Source organism: Caretta caretta, chromosome 2 (assembly GCF_965140235.1).
Source record: "Caretta caretta isolate rCarCar2 chromosome 2, rCarCar1.hap1, whole genome shotgun sequence".
In the NCBI taxonomy this organism is placed as follows: Eukaryota; Metazoa; Chordata; order Testudines; family Cheloniidae; genus Caretta; species Caretta caretta.
Window position 1 is genome coordinate 3,425,001 of NC_134207.1, and position 20,009 is coordinate 3,445,009.

Genomic DNA, 20,009 nt, shown 5'->3' on the forward strand with positions numbered 1-20,009 from the left:
TCTAGACTGCTCTCAGGGTAGCAGATGACAGAACAAGGAGTAATGGTCTCAAGTTGCAGTGGGGGAGGTTTAGGTTGGATATCAGGAAAAACTTTTTCACTAGGAGGGTGGTGAAGCACTGGAATGGGTTCCCTAGGGAGTGGTAGAATCTCCTTCCTTAAAGGTTTTTAAGGTCAGGCTTGGGGCTTGGTCCTGCTTTGAGCAGGGGGTTGGACTAGATGACCTCCTGAGGTCCCTTCCAACCCTGATATTCTATGATTTTAACCTCAACAGATTGTGCTTGGTCACACACAGCTGCACAAACATTAGCATGCACCTCAGTTTGTGGCTGAAAACTCATTACGTTGTGGCTAGGGGGCGGACTTATCTGAGCTGCTTTGCCTATGTCCGTCAGCAGGGAAGGCAGCACCATTGAACCTTAAACAGAAATCAAGTGATGTGGCAGATTCACAATCGGTGTTTCTCTAGATTTTCAGAGGGGAGGCACTGCGGTCTTGGTAACGAGTGTGGTAACTGGTAACTGTGACTCGGGGGGCAGTGGGCAGCACAGTGCTGAGTGGGAAGTGTCCAACCCACCTTCAAGCCAGCTTGAATGCTCTGTGTGTACCTGATAAACCCTGCCAGTGGATGATATATTTGATGTCTTCATGCTTGCAGCTTGGTGGCAGGACCAGCCCTGTCAGTCACTAGCAGCGTCCCGCCTCCCCAAGTTCCCACAGTGTTACCTGCCTCTCCAGTGGCTCCCCCACCCTTCCCTGCTGCCAGGCTTTTCAGCAGGAAACTCCAAACTTCAGATTTTGACCAACGTCTGGCTTAGTGTCTGTCTACTTCCCTGCCACATCCCCGCTGCACTCACCTTTTGGGGCGATTGTCCCCTCAGCTCTATTTCCCCTCCTGGGGCACTGGCAGTAGCTGGTACCCTTGCAGATTTCTGGGAGGGAGCTCTAGACCAAGAAAAGCCAGAGGCCAAAGGATGGGTCTGTGTCTCCTGCTTCTCCCAACTTATTCCATGTCTTACTGGGGAGCTCAGCCAACTCTCTGGGCAGAGTGGAGTTTCCCTCACAGCCCAGTCTGGGCAGGATAACCTCAGCCGCCCCGTCTCTGCGCGGGGAGCGAAGCCAGAAGGACAGTGCACCAGATGGAGAATTGTGCTGGAGTTCCTACATTCCACTCCAGCAGCCATGCATATGTCTGCAGTGCTTAGCTGCCTCCTTCCTCTGTGCTTCCCCCCGGGTCATGGATGGAGGGTACTGAACACAGCACTAATTCTGCCAACGCCAGAGAGTGTGGTAAGGGGTCTTCAGGCCCAGCTCCCTCCCTTTCTAGAACACCACCGTCCCCCATATTCCAGGCTGAGATCTGGGGAAACACAGGCCCATCTGTGTGGATCCTATGCTGTAGAGAGGGGTAGAGCTTTTGGGGAGCCCATCCCTGAGTCCCAGGCCAAAACCTTCCTGGAGAAAGCCAGAAGTGTTCCACGTGCAGGAAGGGAGACACTAAGCCCCGCCTCTTTGAGGGCAGGGAGGTCACTAGTCACGTGAAATATTTTTGGAGAAATATCTATGCCCAGCCTTTCTCCCCAGCTCTGAAGCAGGATCCTAGGGGCTGACTCCCAAAGGGAAAATATATCACCACCGGGTCCCCTGCTCACCGACAGAGAGTGCTACATGGCAGGTCCATGCAGAAAAGACCAGGCTACAGACATGTACTGGTTTCTTTGGGTATATGCATCTGTACACATAAAAGGAAATTCTTCTTCCTCATGGGAGGGAGGCCAGCTATTTGGATCAGCTGTATATCCCGCTCCTCGTGCTCCTTTTGAACAGTGGTTCTCAACTAGGGGTCTGGGGCCCCCTGCGGAGGTAGCGAGCAAGTTTCAGGGGGTCCACCAAGCAGGGCCAGCATTAGACTTGCTGGGGCTCATGGCAGAAAGCCGAAGCCCCACCGCATGGGGCTGAAGCCCAGGGCCCTGAGCCCTGCCACCTGGGGCTGAAGCCGAAGCCTGAGCAATGTAGATTTGTGGGGCCCCGGAGGCATGAGGTCCCAGGCAGTTTCCTTGCTTGCTACCCCCTAATGCCAGCCCTGGCTTTTATATACAGAAAACCAGTTGTTGTGAGATAGGTGGGTCTTGGAGTTTTTCTACCATGTGCGGGGGGGCTCAGAAAGAGAAAGGTTGAGAACTCCTGCTTTAGAGGACTTAATAAGGGAATGTGGGTTCCTGCCACAGCTAAATAACGGGAAGTATTGGGCTCTCATCTCCAGCTGCTGCTGCTGGTCACCACACCCTAATGTCCAGGTTATGATTCCTGGCAGCTGCTGCAGGTTCTGTTTTATGTGGATTCTTACAGCACATTGATCACTGTAGCTTGACATGCCTCACTACTGCTATCTCACCTCCTCTCTAGAGCTGGCCATGGAACGAGAAGGGGGACAGCAGCCCAGATCTGGAAGAACAAGCAGGCACTCACCACTTTTCTTTCTAGCCCCCTGGCCTCCATGTTGTGAGGCTGGAAGGTTCTTCAGTGTGCAGCCATTCAGCTTCAGCTTGAGTGTCGCTAGCAAAGGGAACGATGGCTCTTGTCCCTGCTGGTCAAGGACACTCAGTGTTTCTCCCTGGGGGAGATTTTTACCTGAAAAAGGGTCCACCTCACCATACAGGCCCTTCACAGGCACCCTGGTGCAGGCAAGCATGACCTCAGCCCTAGTCCCCCAGGGCCTGGAAGCTTGCAGGTGGTCTCAGACCAACCGCCCGCCCCCCCCACACACACACCAAAAAATAAGTATGAAGTGTTATCTGAGAGCGTAAGTGCTTCCGTCTGCTCTGGCAAGCAATGCCAACGTGTGTGAGTGGCACTGCAAGTGGGGGCCCTCTCAACCTACCAGTACAGAAGGGTAGAAATCAGTGTGACAAGGGCAACTGGGGCTTTGGGCAGATCAGTTTCCAGCTCTTACTCAAATGGTGGGAAACTTTTTGCAAAGCTGAGGCTGTTCAGAGTCATGGGAAAAGTTGACGTACTCTCCTGGCTGCTGACAGGTGCTATAGCAAGCAACCTGGGTCACATGGCAAGTTGAAGCAGTCCCTGAAGTACAACAGGAGAAAATACCATGCTGCAAAGGGGAGAAAGAACATGTGTAGGATGCTGGGGCGAGGTCCACAGCTGCCCTCCGTTACCTCAGAGCTGTCTGCGTGACCCTGAACCAGCCCTTTCTGGAGTTAGACCCTGGATTATGGGAGCAAACGGGACACTGCAGGGGGGGCACTCTGTGAAATTACAAGAAATCCCAGGAACAGCTTTGTCCCAGTCCCAATCTCAAGCAACCCACAGAAATGCAAGAATGTGAATGAAAACCATCCACCATCTACTTCAAATTGGGGCAATAAAACTAATTTCCACTCCTCTGTTTCTAGCCTCAGAGAGTTTGGAACAAACAGAGCATAGTTCTGTCTGAAGCATGTGAGCGAGTTCCTATGGGAGGTTTATCTTTGCATTCCCGTGTTACCATCCCTCAGATAATTGTTCCACTCTGCCACTGGATAGCAAATTCCCACCCCCACCCCCTGAACTTTGATAAACACTATTTGATCTGACAAGTGCTCCCAGGGTCTTTCAGAATCATGGTAGTATTAATACTGATTTTGAGGAAGAAAGAAATGTACTTTATTTTCCTAGACAATTTTTTCTGATCATGGCGCTATGCAAAGAGAAAGCTGAAAAACAGCGATAGTTTCTGGAGTATCAAGGGTTACATTCTTGTTCTGATTGTGACAGTCAACACACCTGATGGGGTTTTCATGAATAAACTGAGAAGAATGTGATCCGCCCTACCCCAGAGAGAAATAACTATTCCTGATCTAGGCAGAGGAAGTTTCTTAACTCTGTGCATTGCCCCTCAAGAGGGAGGGGAAAACCAAGACTGAAATGCCAGAAGTTAGAATAAGCAGGGTGGAACCTGCCCCCTGAAGCATCCAGTCATTCTACGTCAACTTGAGGGGCTGGTGATTGACCTCTTGGCAAATGGAAACAGCAAAGTGCCCTGTGGCCTCTCCATGTGTCAGGACCTGGGATGGGAGGTGGTGAATAACCTCTTGCAAAGCTGGGCAAAGTATCTGTTCTACGCCTTTTCCCCTGGTCCCCAGGATTGTACAAATGATCAAAAGCAGAGAACAGCAGTGATGCTGTTGAAGAGGTTATAGCTCTCTGGTCTGTGGACCTTCGGCTGTTTCTAGCTCATTGTTTGCTGTTACCAAAACCAGTCCTCCATCCAGGAGGAGACGGATTCAAAGTGGGTACTTGGATGAAGTGATTTAAAATGCTTACGGACCCTCAAAGAAGTTGACAAGTAGAATTTATTCAGCTGGCTGTGCAAAGTCCATAGTTTAACTAGCATGTAACTCAAATGAAGCTTAGCCATGAGTTTCTCCAGGAGGGCTTTAGTGTGGGTATAGGACTGCCAAGCCCAAAAGTCGGGTCTCAGGAGTATAATGTTCAAGAAAAGGAAGTTTTGTATGAATCCTGACATTAAATATTCCATGAGGGTAACAACCCACAGGACCATAAAGCACAACCATGGAACCTCATACCGCTCCTTATGGCATTACCCAGATTGAACCCCTGCAGGAGTTGTCTTGATTTATTAGAGTAGACCTCCTGACAGCTACTGTCTTCAATCAGAGGAGTTTTTGAAGTTGAGAGCTTTCTTTGATGAGACTCAGTATTGTGCTTCTAATTCGGACACATAGTTTTGAACTTTCAAGGCATTGATTCCCAGAGTAAGGTCAGACATTTTTCTTCCTTCTGTTAAGCATCAAAATACAGTCCTTAGGAATAGTAACAGTCTTTGGGTAGAGAAGTCTTGTCTTTAGGTGACATTAAGCAAGTCCTTTAGGTGGTCATCAAAACATGCATTCACCATAATGCTATATATGGGTCATCCAGTTTTTATCCGATGCCTTTTTTGGAGGGCTGGGGGTAGGGAGCAGAAATCTTCTCCACACCTTAATGCCCAGGGGAATATGAAGAATATGTAATATACCTGCTTTGGGATGTTCATATTTAAAGGATGATCCTGCTTTCAAGCGTGGAGGCACACTGCTGTGAAAATCCCAGTGTAAGGGATCTGTGGACCTTAGCACAAGGAAGAATAGGACAATTAATCTGTATTGACCTGAAAACTTCCATTCTGTGAGTAATAAGGTCCACAGATCAGGCCCACCCTGGGACAAATGGATCAACCAAAGTAGAAACTGACATACAAAGATTCAGGTTTGTCTCATAGAGGGAATTCTCCATGCTCTGCAATAAGATAAATTGTTGTGCTTTTTCCTGAAGGTATGTTTAACACAGTCTGTAGTTCAAGACAGTAGAATTGAATTCTCCTGGCTTTGGAAGCTCTCTCAACTGGAGGGAATGTCAGAGGGCAGGGCATTCCCCTGCTGCCAGTGACTGACAGGTCTGGTTCTGCTCTAGGCTGCATGCAGGTTGAAGTACCTATTGTAACAGATCTGCAGACTTCATTACTTGAATAAAAGAAATTTTCAGGTGAGCACAACCTAGTGTTCTTCTCAGTCATAATGGAATATCTTCTTCAGTGTCCATCGTAAACACTGATCAGAACCGCTCCTAGGAGCAGGTAGGCCCAATGGTCTGAATAAAGGCCTTAGATCCAAATGACTCCTTGGTTCTTTGGTAATTCTGGCTGAACCATTGACGCAGTGTGTGACCTTGATAATCCAGTTGATCTTGTGCCTTTTTTAACCCAGCCGGAAAATTTGGTGAAGGAACCTCCCTAATCAAGCAGTAGTTGCTTTTGAACTGATTGTTTCCCAGGGAAAGAAATCGCATGGTACAATAACTTTTATTTTGGACGGCATCAGTGGATGATCTCCACACCCTTGGCAGAGTTGAGTAGCAGAGAGAGATGAAGAGATCTGGGCCAGGGAGAAAAAGAGATGATGGTTTTTATTGTATTCCTTAGATTTGTTTAAAGCACCTCTGGAAACGTCTAGATATTTGCATATTTGTATAAAAATAGTTTGAATGGTACTGTTCTCAATGGTAGCAGATGACAGAACGAGGAGTAATGGTCTCAAGTTGCAGTGGGGGAGGTTTAGATTGGATATTAGGAAAAACTTTTTCACTAAGAGGGTGGTGAAACACTGGAATGCGTTACCTAGGGAGGTGGTAGAATCTCCTTCCTTAGAGGTTTTTAAGGTCAGGCTTGACAAAGCCCTGGCTGGGATGATTTAACTGGGAATTGGTCCTGCTTCGAGCAGGGGGTTGGACTAGATGACCTTCAGGGGTCCCTTCCAACCCTGATATTCTATGATTCTATGAACTTTTAAGGAATTGGACAGTTGATGAGGCAGAGCATTCCAGGCACTCAGAGCTGCAGTGGGAAAGGCTCTTGTCTGATTAGAGGTATATCATGTGACGGGGCAGAGATGAGGGTGGTGATAGATGAATGGGGAGAGGAGAAAAAAGAATCAGGCAAGATGCAGGATTAGCTGGGGGAAGACCAGTGAGGCCTTGAAAACCAGCAGAATTCTATTCTGTTTAGGGGCTTTATACGGCCCCGGACACCCTAGTGTCTGAGCGCCTCAAATCATTAATGGATTTTATCTTCACAGCCCCTCTGGGAGGTCAGGGACAGTTATCCCTGTTTTGAAGACAGGAACCTGAGGCACAGGGTGGTGTAAGTGACTTGCTTAATGTCACCCAGGAAGTCTGTGGCTGAACTGGGAATTGAACCCAGGTCTCCTATGTCCCATTCCAGCGCCCGGATCTAAATCTTTTTTGCTTTGCCTGTTAAATGAGATCTAAGACTGGTGGCATTGTTTTGAGCATGAGGGTCTGGAATCCCATTTCTGTGTGTATCAGGAGGGTGAGCAGCAGCATCCTGCGAGATATGAAGAGCTGGAGCTCGGGGAGGCCAAAGGCAGAGAAGAGGAAGGCAGAGCTGGGGACTTCTTTCCAAATCCTAATTTGTATGACTCTTGAAGAATAACGTCAAACAAGGGCCATGAAACCCTCCTGTGCATTGCTACCTCTAGCAGAGGGCACACCTACCCATGGACTCCTGGGGAACGGATTGTGGGCAGGGTAGCTAGACCCAAGAAGAACCTTATCTGAACCCTTTGATACACATTGTTATTGGTTTCTCTTGGTCCTAATCTAAGGATAGCATCTCCTGCTGGTTGTGGGGGGAGAAGCAGCCTGCACAGACGTAGACTTCCTCTTGGGCACTGACCAGTTGAACCAGTTCTCTCACACTCTCTAGGAACTAGAGGTGTTTCCAAACTAAGCAGTGCAAAGGAATTCCATCTGGAGTCTGTCATGCTTTAGTTTGCTGAGGCAGCTCTCAAAGTGGAGGGGCTCTGATAAGGTGAGAGGATTACCTGCTTCACAGTCCTTGACCAAGGCTCATTTCCATGCCACCCACAGTGGATTCTGTCACATGAGCAAAAGCGGATGTATTCATAATGCGGAGCAGTTAGTGAGAGATCTCAGAGCCCTCTCAGTTAATCTGGCTTTCGCTTAACTGTGACCAGAGCCCTGTAATCTCATTGGGTTTGTTTTACCACTTTACCTGAGGATTTAGAATGATAGACATTAAGAGATGGGAAAAGATTTTGGATCATCTAGTCCTTCCCGCAGGGACCAGTGCAGGACTCTTCCTTACTCTGATGACATCTAGTGTTTTGTCAAGGCTAGTGTTAAATGCTTCCAAAGGTGAACTGCAGAGCAACAGACATGCCGATTTCCTTACCTCTGGTGTGTGTGTGTGGGGGGCTGGAACCTAATCAGTTAAGTAAGTCTAATTTGGACTCTTTGATGACACTAAGAAAAGGAGTACTTGTGGCACCTTAGAGACTAACCAATTTATTTGAGCATAAGCTTTCGTGAGCTACAGCTCACTTCATCGGATGCATACATCCGATGAAGTGAGCTGTAGCTCACGAAAGCTTATGCACAAATAAATTGGTTAGTCTCTAAGGTGCCACAAGTACTCCTTTTCTTTTTGCGAATACAGACTAACACGGCTGTTACTCTGAAACCTTTGATGACACTGTGTATTTTCCTCTTTTGCCCACTCTGGGTCTGAGATTGTTGGTAATTCAGTCTCCTTGGGAAACAGCTCTTGTCTTTAACTGTTGGTTTTACCTTCCTCTGCCCATTACTGACCTTTACTTTTAAAACCTGACCTCACCATATCTCCACCCCACTCAGTCTGGTGATTAAGGCACAGTCTATCTTAAAACCATGTCAGGGGTCTACTTACAACATGGCTATCCCCTGACTCAGCTAAAAATGGTCACAAACTGTACTGTAGATTGGAGCTTAACGTGTCCCTGTAACGGATTAAAGCCTTGGGCAGTCCAGCATCTCAACTCAAGTACAGGGACACAGCTAAGGTCCGGCCGTACTGTAGCTTTAACCATTTACTATCCGCTCCTGTGACTCAGTTATTAGTTGTAGCACAGATTGTGTATCGCGGTGCTACAACATTCCTTGCTAGACAAAAGAGGCAGCAGCCAGGGTCACAGCAGTAGAGGGTCTAGCGCTATCTGGGAGGTCTTGTGCAAAGAAAAGCTGCCGTGTCCCTAACACCCCAGTGATGAGCGAGACAAAGGAGAGGACGGGTGATATGTTTTATTGGACCAACCGACCAACTTCGCTTGGTGAGAGAGAGAGCCTCACCCATTGTCTCTGGGACCAGCACAACCACAGCACCCCTGTATTACTCCAGTGGTTGACACATTAGCTCTCCAACTACTGGTCCTATAAAAGGATGTAGAACAAGGCTTATGGAAATACTCCCATATCTGACTGCCCTGGATCTTCTGCACAGTGATGTGGCTTGTGAGTCTGCGGGTCCCAGCATACAAAGCTTCACCTTAAATCACCCTTCACTTGAGAAGAATCAGATACACTCTACAGCCCATTTTAAAATCCAGCCACAGTACCTGGATCTAAGTGACTGTGGCAGTGAATTCCACAGGTTAACATCACACTGCATAGGGCAGAGTTCCATTCTTAATGTTGATGATCTTGCCAGATCGTATTGCTATTTACTTTTAAGCATTTTTCTATTTTTATCCATTTAAATTTTCACTGTTGCACAAAATTATGGGTTTTAAGCGATTTGTGGGAAGTTTATGGAGAGGTCAGACCATAATTATTTCATGACAGCAGAGATTGAGATTCAAAAAGTTAAAGCTTTATAACTGTTAAAACTCAAATTGTCCAACATCACATGTCAAAATATACAAATTAAATTGCCTTAAACCAAACCCTAGCAAGTTCTCAAGCAGCATTTTCCTTACTTTGCCTCTCTGTAAATTCCAGTGATTATCGCTGGAAATATTTATTGACAGCTTGTGTGTGTTCAGTGAAATCAACATTTACCAGTAAAAATCTAAGCCTTCCCATTTCCTGTCGTTCCTTTTGTTTCATTTTCAGCGTCCTGTCCTTTTAATATTAAGGTGTCTCTGTGTTCTCTTACTAGTAGACGGTGGTGAGAAGGAAGAGGGACTGGCCAATTTGATGATGTCCTTGCAAAAGCTGATTACCTCAATCAAGCCCCCATCTTTCCCTTCTTCTTTCTAACCCAAGTAACACTCCTCTTTGCATTCTCTCATTACATTTAACCTCCCCCCCCCCCGTGACCCCTAATCACCTTCGATTTCTTTCTCTGCAGCTCTTCAGTCTCCACTCTCTCTCTCTCTTGAGGTCAGGCCATCAAAACTCAATTCTCTTTCAGTCCAGCGCACCTACTGGTATGCAGGGGACCACCCGGTCTGTTAGGGGTGAGTTCTGTTTCTGGGTTCCCCTGAAGCAGACATAAGAGCTGTGTGTGCAGTGCAAGGCATGTTTCCGTTACAAGGGGAAGTACTTGCCCCTGTGCTCTTCAGGACTGTGGGGGGGATTTTCAAAGGCACATGGCAGCTAGGCACGTAACTCCCACTGAAAGTCAAAGAGAGTTAGGCACCTGACTATCATTTGTGCCTCTGAAAATATTTGGCTGTCTCCTCTCTCTGCCTTGATTACACCTACCAGAAATCCCTCTGGATCCCCCTGCCCCAGTGACCCTTGTAGCTGCAGGTGAGTGTGTGGAGACCCCTGACTAAAAGCTCTTTTTTTTACAGTTCGCCAGTTCCTTCAGCGTGGCATCAGCCCCAGTTTGTACAATGAAGATGGCCTCACTGCATTGCACCAGGTAAGCAGCCTTCCGAGGTCCCCACTGGCAAGAGCCCTTTTCAGCTACCGAGCCTTCCCCACAATCTGTGCTTCTGCCGCAGTTCACTTTTCAGTGTCCAGTCCCTGCACGTCTCCTGTTCAGTACTTGTCTTGCATCCCCCAGTCTCAGGGCTTCTAACTTACCTTTACTTCCTCCAGCCACATTGGCTTGGGAGGCTGTGACAACCATGTAGCCTCTCCCCCCTCCCTGAAGGCAGTGCCTAGCCAGTCCTATGCTAGTAACTGAGGCAGAAATCTGTCCTGACTCCCCTTCTTTCTCTGTCTCCACCTTCTAGCTAAATGCGTCCCTTTGCCAGCTCACTCTTCTCACCTGAGTCCAGGACACTGCTCCCCAATCCCTTACTGTGTGGAGTAGCTGCACCAACCATCAGACACCAGCTTTGCAGGAGGGAAGGGCCGAGAAGCAGGGTCAGTATTTTTCTTAGTCACGACGACTTTAAACTGAGTTGAAGCTGCAGGTTCTAGACGTGACTCTGGAGGCACCACCTGGTGGTTCCAGTGGGATCATTCCTATTTTCTTATCCCCCAATACCCCAACCCCTTCGATTCTTGAAATATGAGATGCGGGTACCACAGGCGACATAATCTCTCACTGCAGCTAATAACTGCTTCCGATGGCCTAGATCTGGGCTCTCGATACTTTGAAGAAAAGGCAGACCTTGGACCAGAGTTTTCTCGCGACTTGGGCTGGGAACACTGGCGAGGGAGGGGCCAAGTGTCAACTGGAAGCTACAAGGTGGTGCTTTTAGCAATCACAGACATGAGTGCAGCTTGAAAATAAGGTAGATTTTTCTCCCCCAGTGAACATATAGAAATTAGTGCCTGAATTTATCACTCACAATGGTTCTTGCACTTCAGAGTATTGACAGTCTCTCAGTGATGATAATAAAATGTCTTGCTCTTCTCCAGCACCTTCCAGTGCTTCTCAAAGTGATCTCTCTCTCTCTCTCTCATCTTCATGACCCCCCTGTGATCCAGGGAAGTTCTAGTGTTCGGAGTGTGAGTTCTCTGAGCCAGGAACAGTCTGTATTTCATTTCCTTTATAGCCCCAAGCACACGACTGGTGCTTTTATCTGTATCTGTCTGCCAAAATAAATGCATTTTACAACTTTGGCACTGGGGTGAAGTGACTTTATTCACTGCATATTAGTTATAGAGTTAGGAATAGAACCCAGGAGTCCTGACTCTTAGTTCTGTGCTTTAGCCACAAGCTGGTCCTTCCCCAGCAAACTTTGTTCGAAAGGTTACAGATGATCTGGTGAATAGCTGTTTTGGACCCATTACAAACTAACATGGAATGAACCACAGCTGCTAAAACTCATAATTGCTAACCATCCGTATGGCATAACGACCACAAATCATAATCATTGATCCCTCCGACAGCCACCAAAAATCTTCACGATTCCAGTCCAGTCGCTGATGGCTCACCTAGCAGCCTTGAATCATCCCCCATATTATGATGTCGGTAACTACAGAGCTAAGTAAATAATCAAGCAGTAAAATGCAACGGGGCATTCCCACCTCGAGTGAGCTAATTGAACAATAACTGTTACAGCAGCCGGCACGTCCTAGAGGCTGGTGACTGACTCAGAGCAGTTAATGGCCTGAGACACAGCGGAGTCTCCTTACTTCTCTTATGGGAATTCTCTCCATTACTTCTCTATTCAGATGTCTGCTCCGAGGAAGCAGACTCTGGCCCCCTCTCATCATCTGTCTTCTCTCTCCTTTCACCGTCCTTGCCCGTTGCTGTCTTGTGCACTTTTTCATTAAGCTCAGGTTTAGTGAAACTTTCACAGACTCGCCTAGTCGAGGCTTACCCGGAGACGAGTGGCAGCATTTCAGTGAGCCGGAGCTAGCTGCAGCCACCCTCACTTTTAATAAGTAGAAGGGGCTGGTGGAGGCTCTGCTTTGAAATGCTCCATCTTGAGCTGAGGAAAAGACCCAGACATCACTGTGGAGGGTACAATAAAAACCTTTCCTCAGTGTGCAACAGCAGTCAAAAAAACAAACAAGACATTAGGATGTGTAAGGAAAGGGGTGGCGAGTAATGCTGAGAATATGCTGATGCTGTTCTATAAATCACTGGTAGGACACACTCACCGGCCCTCACTATGTTCAGTGGAGGTCTCTATCCCAAGAAGGACATAGCAGAAATAGAGAGGAGGTTCAGATACAGATGATAAAAATAAAGACCTGGAAAGAGCTCTGTATGAAGAGAGACTGAAAAGACAGGAAAGGGGTGAATAAGAGAAGGTAAAACAGAGGTATACAAAATACCACATGCTGTAGAGTAAGACAGTAGGACAAACAGAAGTGCTTCCTCTCATTACAAGAACAAGGGGACAGTTAATCAAAATGTAAAGTGACAAATTTAAAACTGGTGCTCTTTTTACTCAGTATGTACTACCACTGGTCAGCATTGAGGCAAAGGGTTTGCATTAGGGTCGGACAGTTAAATCGGCAGTGAGAACATCTATAATTAGATTAGGATGAAAAAAATTACAGGGCTATAAACTCCCCTTCCTCAGGGCATGAGCCAAACACTAGCTGAAGGGGGGTAAGGAAGAAACTTCCCTGATGGGCAATTGTCCATTGTGTAATTGTCCACTGCAAATTTCCACTGCAAATTTTCATCCCTTCCTCTGCAGCAGCCGGTGTTGGCCACTGTCACAGACAGGGTGCTGGACTCAGTGAATCACTTGTCTCATTTGACATGGCAGTTCCTAGGTGTGGATAGTCTGATGTGTGTGGTGTGGCATGAGTGTGTTTGCTTTGATTGGCTGCTAAAAGGAACATGGATAAATCCTTAAAAAGAAAAGGAGGACTTGTGGCTCCTTAGAGACTAACAAATTTATTTGAGCATAAGCTTTCATGACCTACAGCTCACTTCATCGGATGCATTCAGTGGAAAATACAGTGGGGAGATAAATCCTTGTGAAAGCTGCATGATGCTCCTCTGCAGCAGAGAGAGGCTGAGTGACCAGTATTTACAAACACTGAGCCAGCAATGTCTATGCTGAGACAAGCATGTGTATTGACATACCCAAATGAAAACAGCAGACACTTGGATTAAGGAAAGCACACGCCCCGAAGGAATTAGAGGATTGTAAATGGCCCAGCAATCTAGTAGCAATGTAATTAAATACCCCCAGGCCCCAGCAACCATCTCTTGGCAGGGTTACCACTTCTTAACATTTGTTTAGACAGACTTGTGTATCCTGATGTTCTGACACCCTCCAGCCAGTGTTGTTGCATCATGACTCTTGATAGACTGACATCAGGACCTGTTAATGGCTCTGCAAGCAAGATACAAGATCATCCAATCCACCTTGCTGACTCTAGGCTAGAGGCAACCCGATGAGGGCAGAGTGAAGCAGTGCTCTTTCCAGTCCCAGCCATGAAGGGCTGGAGGGGGTTCAGAGAAGAGCCATGTAAATGATTCAAGGATTAGAAAAACCTGCCTTATGGCGATGGAAAGAAAGAGCTCAGTCTATTTATCTTAACAGAGAGAAGGTGAAGGGGTGACTTGATCGCAGTCTATAAGTACCTACATGGGGAACAGGTATTTTATAATGAGCTCTTCGGTCTAGCAGAGGAAGGTCTAACACGATCCAGTGGCTGGAAGTTGAAGCTAGACACAATCAGATGGGAAATAAGGTGTCAATTTTTAATAACGAGAGTAATTCACTATTGGAAGAGGCTACCAAGGGTTGTGTTGGATTCTCCATCACTGACCGTTTTAAAATCCAGATTGGCGGTTTTCCTGAGAGATCTGCTCTAGGAGTGACTTGGGGGCAGGTCTTCAGCCTGTGTTACACAAGGGGTCAGACTAGATGATCACAGTGGTCCCTTCTGGCCTTGGACTCTCAGAATGAATGTCGTAGAGTCGAACACCCACATTACACTGCTGTATACACCAGCTAGTTAGTTGCTAATCTCCATGAAATGTCTGCTGCCTCAGGTGTGAAAGCGATAACAGCAAACGAGTTTATTTCACACTAGCTGTTTCTCCCACAGGCTTTTCCTTTGCTTTTTGCCGTCTCCCCATCCTTGTAGGATACAAGGTGACAGGGGCTTTGCAGTGTAAACACATGGTGAGTAATAGCCAGTCGCAGTGGTTGTCTACACTATCACTTATGTCTCTCCACGGTGTGAAAAAACACCCTCCTGAGCGATGTAAGTTACAGTGGAGTCACATCTTACATGGGGGTTAGGTTCTAAAGTCAGCGTGTAAGGCAAAAATTGTGTATAGTCAAAATTACCCTTGAAAATCCCTTAAATCGTCCATAAAGTACAGTATACTGTACATGGTTTTGTGTATACAGCCCTGTACAGTAATATGTATAACTGTATAATGTATACAGTAATGTACAGTATATAATAAAGAGAACATATGCAAAATATAATTTTACAGCATTGTATCTTTCATTACAGGGGGATAATTACAGGGGGTCGTCAGGGCTTGATGTCGATCCAGGAGACGGCGGAGAGCTTGGGTGACGGAGAGAGAGTCGGAGATGAAGTGGTTGGCTCTGATTCAGCTCAAGAAGTTGATTGCATAGGCTCGTCTGCTGCTGGTTGTTTTTCCTTGAAAACCATGGTGATTGGCAACTGTCGCTGTTGTCTCTTGAGCGGCTCAAAGGTTTCTTGGTGCGGTCTCAAATCATCCGTAATACTCCATGTGATTTTGCGGCTTCGTTCCATAGAGGGATCGTATTCAGAAATTAAATCATTCAAGTGTTTCGCTGCTTGGAACACTTCAGCAAATTTATGAAGATTCCATCTTGCTGGCTCTTCTTGGTCGTCGTCGTCATCTTCGTCTTCTATAGGCGATTTTATCAGTTCCTCTGACTCTTCGTTAGTCAATGTTTCTCTATGGCTCTTGATTAATTCTTCAATTTCTTCCTCAAGGATGTTGATGAAACCACCACCACCCACTTGCCTGGCCACCTGAACAATGCGTTTCACTTTTTTGTCAATGGTCGGGAAACCCTTAAAATCATTCACACATTCTTTCCATAGGTTTCGCTAACATGCATTGACTGTTTCAGCCTTGATTGCATCCATTGCCTGTTTAATATAAGTGATGCAATCGGCAATGTTGAAGGACTTCCAACACTCCATCACATTGAGATTGGGATCAGCATCCATAGCGCTACGTATCCATGAGAACGTAAGCCTCGTGTACAGGGCCTTGAAACAGCGAATCAGGCCTTGGTTGAGAGGTTGGAGGATGGAGGTGGTATTGGGGGGGGGGAGAAAGACAACTTCCACATTGTTATGCACAAACCTGAGTGCCGCAGGGTGGCCAGGAGCATTGTCTACGATCAGCAGCACTTTAAAGTCAAGTCCTTTTCCCTTCGAGGTACCGTTTGACCTCCGGAATGAAACACTTGTGGAACCAATCCAGAAATAATGCTGCCCTCACCCAAGCCTTTTTATTTGATTGCCAGAACACAGGCAGGAGATTTTTGTTCTTGCCTTTTAGGGCACGGGGATTTCCAGCCCTGTAGAGCAAGCCCAGCTTTATTAAATGCCCAGCCGCATTGCCACAAAACAACACAGTCACATGGTCTTTAGCTGCTTTGAAGCCAGGGGCTTGTCTTTCCAATTTCAAAATGTAAGTGCAGTTCGGCATTTTTTTTCCAAAAGAGCCCAGTCTCGTCAGCATTAAAAACTTGTTCGGGAAGATAGCCCTTTTTTTCTGTGATTTTCCTTAATTGTTCGGGGTAGGCTTTTGCTGCCTCTTCATTGGCAGATGCAGCTTCAACAGTAGTCTGCACGTTTTTGAGGTTGAAGTGGTTCCTAAAACTGTTAAGCCAACCTTGGCGGGCTTTGAATTCCTTCTCCTCAGAAGGCTGTCCCTCTTCGGCGGGAGGTTTGAACAGCGCGTAGAGGCTAAGAGCCTTTTCTCGCAATGTGTTGCCATCGATAGGCACACGTTTACGGTTCATGCCTTCCAGCCATAAGTTTAAAGCCTTTTCAATCTTCACTAAAGTTTTATCACGCACCTGGCTCGTCACCTTAGCAGTTATTGGAGCACTTGATGCCGTGGCTTGACAAATTTCTCTCTCTCAAATCTTGATGGCATGGATGCTAGATTCGTTGTGGCCATATTTACGTGCCATGTTGCAGACCGACATACCATCTCTCAATAAGTCCAACACAGCCAGTTTTTCCTCCAGCGTTGGAACAGATCGCTGTTCCTTTGGCTGAGCACTAGATGAAGTAGTTGGCTTGAGTTTAGGGGCCATGTTGTATGAAAAATACGAATCTTTAGACACGAGAATCACACTCACCGCGGCGAGATGCTCACGCTATGAGAGGCACGCAGGAACTGAGACCGACTGAGGGAACAGCAGATTCACGTCTCCCATCTCACGCTCACTCCAGGGCATACGCTCATTGAGTGGAATGGTGGGCGGAATCGTGTACAGGTATCTTGTTGTTTTTCTTTTTTTTGCCAAGCGCGTGTAGTTGAATTGGTGTACGTTAAATGTACGTATGATGCGACTCACCTGCTCACCGAGAGACGCGCCGGTGTGGACCGTGCTGTCAGCGGGAGAGCTTCTCCCCGTCGTAGCTACAGCCGCATGTGGAGGTGGTCTTACTGTGCCGACGGGAGAGCTCTCTTCCATCGCAGAGAGCGGCTACATGAGCACTCGTACTGCTGTGCTGCTCTAAGCTCGCTAGTGTAGATATGGCCTTCAGTCTGGCTGAGGTCTCATTTCTTTCTGTCTCAAACTTTGGTGTCTGACCGGGGCTTTAATATTTTAGCCGATGTGACGAGTTCAGCAGTGGAGCCTGCCCGTTCCGTGTGGTGAGTCACGTTGTGCCGGCCGGTGCCTGGGCGCCTCGCCTGGTGTGGAGCACTGCGCTGTGTGCAGAGACCGCAGTTAACGCCACAAGTACACAGCAACGGAGCTCCACCGCCTTTATCTGGACGGTGGGTTTGGGCTCCTGCTAATTCCAGTCGAGATTCTGTGGTGGCTGGTGCTATGGTTTTCAGATCACTCCCTGCTCATCTGCTTGATGGTCTTCAGTACCCCCGGTTCTTAAGCCCTTTGAATTTGGCCTCCTAGGGTTCAAAAAGACCAAACTTCCCATTTCAAGTGGCTCCAACCCCCTGACTTGGCGTAAAGGAGCTTTTGCCACTGACTTCAGTGGGAAGAGGATCAAGCCCACAGTGATCCTAGCTCTTCCAGGTTCCCTCCAGGGCCCTCTTTTCCGCTGTGCTCCCTGTCCCCTGCCTCTTTCCTTTCTCTTGACACCTCACTCTCTGTGATCTGGAGAATGTCCTGATGCCAAGCCACTGATGTGTTTCTCTTCATCAATCCCCAGCATGCACTGAACTCTTGGGAGAACGTAATGCCTTCTCCCTCTCTCCACCCTCCTGCAGGCCAGGACTTCCTGTCTGCCGATGCTAGGAGCTCCAAGCGGTGACAAGGCGGGAGCTCTTCACATGGGCTGCAGATGGTACTGAAGAGGGGTTAGGTGCATTATTGGCCTCCGCTCCCTTAGGAGCCTGTCAGTCCATCATCAGGCAGGAATTTGCAGTATGAATCCACCGATCAGTTCTAAGAACCTCTCAAAGCAATGTCCCCTTCACACCCATCTAACAGGTCTGGCTTGCTTCCACCTCCTTTCCCAAGAGCCCTTCTGGTGGGTATTTGCAGTGACCAGGATCCCCCCAGCAGCTAAGCAGTCAGTGGGGACAGAGAGCTGGTGGGTAGAAGTTCCCTGCCCCTGCTCTGGACCAATGTCTGGGACCAACACAGCTACAACACTGTGTACTGACCCTTCCTGTCATGCAGGTTCCTTTCCCTTAGTAACAGGCGGGCCGGCATCCTCTCCTGCTGTTGCCATGTCTTGGTTTGCTGGGAGTAAGCAAGTCCCATCCTGGTCAGACAGGGTCAGCATCTTAAAGAGCTGCTTATAAATCTGAACCAAGACCCCTTCAAAAGGAAACTGCATTCTCCAGGTTGCTGGTTCATGAACGTCAGAGACAGAGACCTATTGGGCCCCCGCGTCCACCAGGCTTAGGAACAAACACAGATGGTTCCCAGCGGAGGGTTAAAAAATCAGTACTTGGCTAGTGCCCCAGAGTCATTTCTACCTGTCTGCTCTCTAGTGCTCTGCAGGAAATGCTGTGGCCTTCGCTCCAGAGATCTCAAAGCCGTTTACAGACATCCATGAATTTATCCTCACAAGTTCTTTGTGAGTCTGGTCAGTAGAGTTTGCCCATCGCACACAGGAGGAAGGGACTTGGCCGTAGTTACCCAGCAAGTCCGTAGCCGAGCTGAGCCTAAAGCCAGGAGTCCTGGCTGCCTGTCCTGTGCTCTAACCAAGAGAGTTGGGCTTTCAGTCCTGGTCCTAGTGGCTGAGATCCACCTCACAAAAGCCATTCCCATGAAGTATCCAAGGACTAGCTGAGCCATGGAGCCCCAAGTCTCACCCCCTCCAGAGGGGCTCCCTCCGGGGCAGGTTTAAGGGTAATTGGTGGAGGCCTGCAGTGAGGGGGCAGCAGCTTGCTCTGTCTTGGCTGAACCTTTCATGCAAAAACAGGGCCTGTTCATCTAGGCCTGTCAGTCCCCAGCTGCAGTAACCGCCGTGTTCTGCTCCCTCTCGTGTTACAGTGCTGCATCGACGACTTCGGGGACGTGGTCCTGCTGCTGCTGGAGGCCGGCGCTGATGTCAACGCCTGCGACAGTGAGCTCTGGACGCCGCTGCACGCCGCTGCGACCTGCGGACACCTGCACCTGGTGGAGCTGCTGATTAAACAGTACGCAGGTTCCTGTGCGTTCCACGCGGGGGGCCGGGGCGGGGGCGTGACGGCGGGTGAAGGGAATGAGCGGCCTTCTCTCCCCGTAGCGGAAAGGGGCCGCAAACAGACCAGCCTGAGGTGAGGAAGGAGCGGGAGAGTTAGGCCTCATGAAGAAACCTACAACAGAGCGATGTACTCCCAGAAGGAGACTGTTCTAGCTGCTGGTCTGGAGTTCAGAGGGTCCTGGGACTTGATTGGGGCAGTAACCCTGCAGCCTTGGGCAGGAAAGGTGCCTTGGAGTGAGGGCACCCAGAACGGCTTAGAATCCTCCTTGGCCCTGGGATTGCCACCCCCCGACCTAGCTTTGAGTCAAGGGAAGTGAACCTGGCACTGGGTAGTCTGACAGAATTAGCCCAGCCTGGGATGATTCCTGCACCCGGAGAGGCTGTGACTGTTTCTATCCCAGTCTCTACCCCTGTGACCTGAAGGAGAGCTCTGTGCAGCTTGAAAGCTTCTCTCTCCCCAGGAGAAGTTGGTCCAATCAAAGATATTACCTCCCGCACCTCGACCAACACGGCTACAACCCACAGCAGTTCCACTCACCCTCCACCCCCAGTCCTGACTCTGGAGCACCCCCTGCTGTCCAGTCCTCATACTTTCTTATGCAGTCGCTGAGCTCTGTCAGGGATGATTTGCTGAATGCCACCTAGAGGTCCTATACCTAGCCCAGGCATCTCTCTTTCCTGTGACCCAAGCCAGGTTTGAACGCCCAGGTTTTCAGAGGAGGCAGGCCGGAGTATTAACCCTCGGGGGCTCGCCTCCCCTGGAACAATTGCATCTTTTGCAGCTTGCTTATTTCCCCTCCCCTCAGATTGAAGTCACGTTGTCAGACTCCATTGTAGTTGTTTGGAACCCTGCTTGTAGGGCTGTAAATGTTTAATGGGGGTGTATTGTTGACCAAGTAACCCAATCTGCCTCTGTCTGGG

The 20,009-nt window shown here is 48.3% G+C and overlaps 1 protein-coding gene across 9 annotated transcripts in view; it reads left to right on the forward strand.

Annotated features, from left to right (window-relative positions):
* PPP1R16A (protein phosphatase 1 regulatory subunit 16A) overlaps window positions 1–20,009 on the forward strand; it is a 78,698-nt gene that overhangs the window by 46,517 nt on the left and 12,172 nt on the right. For 5 of the 9 annotated variants that reach the window (XM_075124877.1, XM_048841867.2, XM_048841865.2 and 2 more), the window contains 2 exons: window positions 10,148–10,218; window positions 18,896–19,041. In XM_075124877.1, the coding sequence (XP_074980978.1) occupies window positions 10,148–10,218; window positions 18,896–19,041 (217 nt within the window). Of the gene's footprint in view, window positions 1–10,147; window positions 10,219–10,534; window positions 10,668–18,895; window positions 19,042–20,009 lie in introns of all 9 variants that reach the window. The other 4 variants (XM_048841872.2, XM_048841869.2, XM_048841870.2 and 1 more) reach the window with 2 other exon arrangements.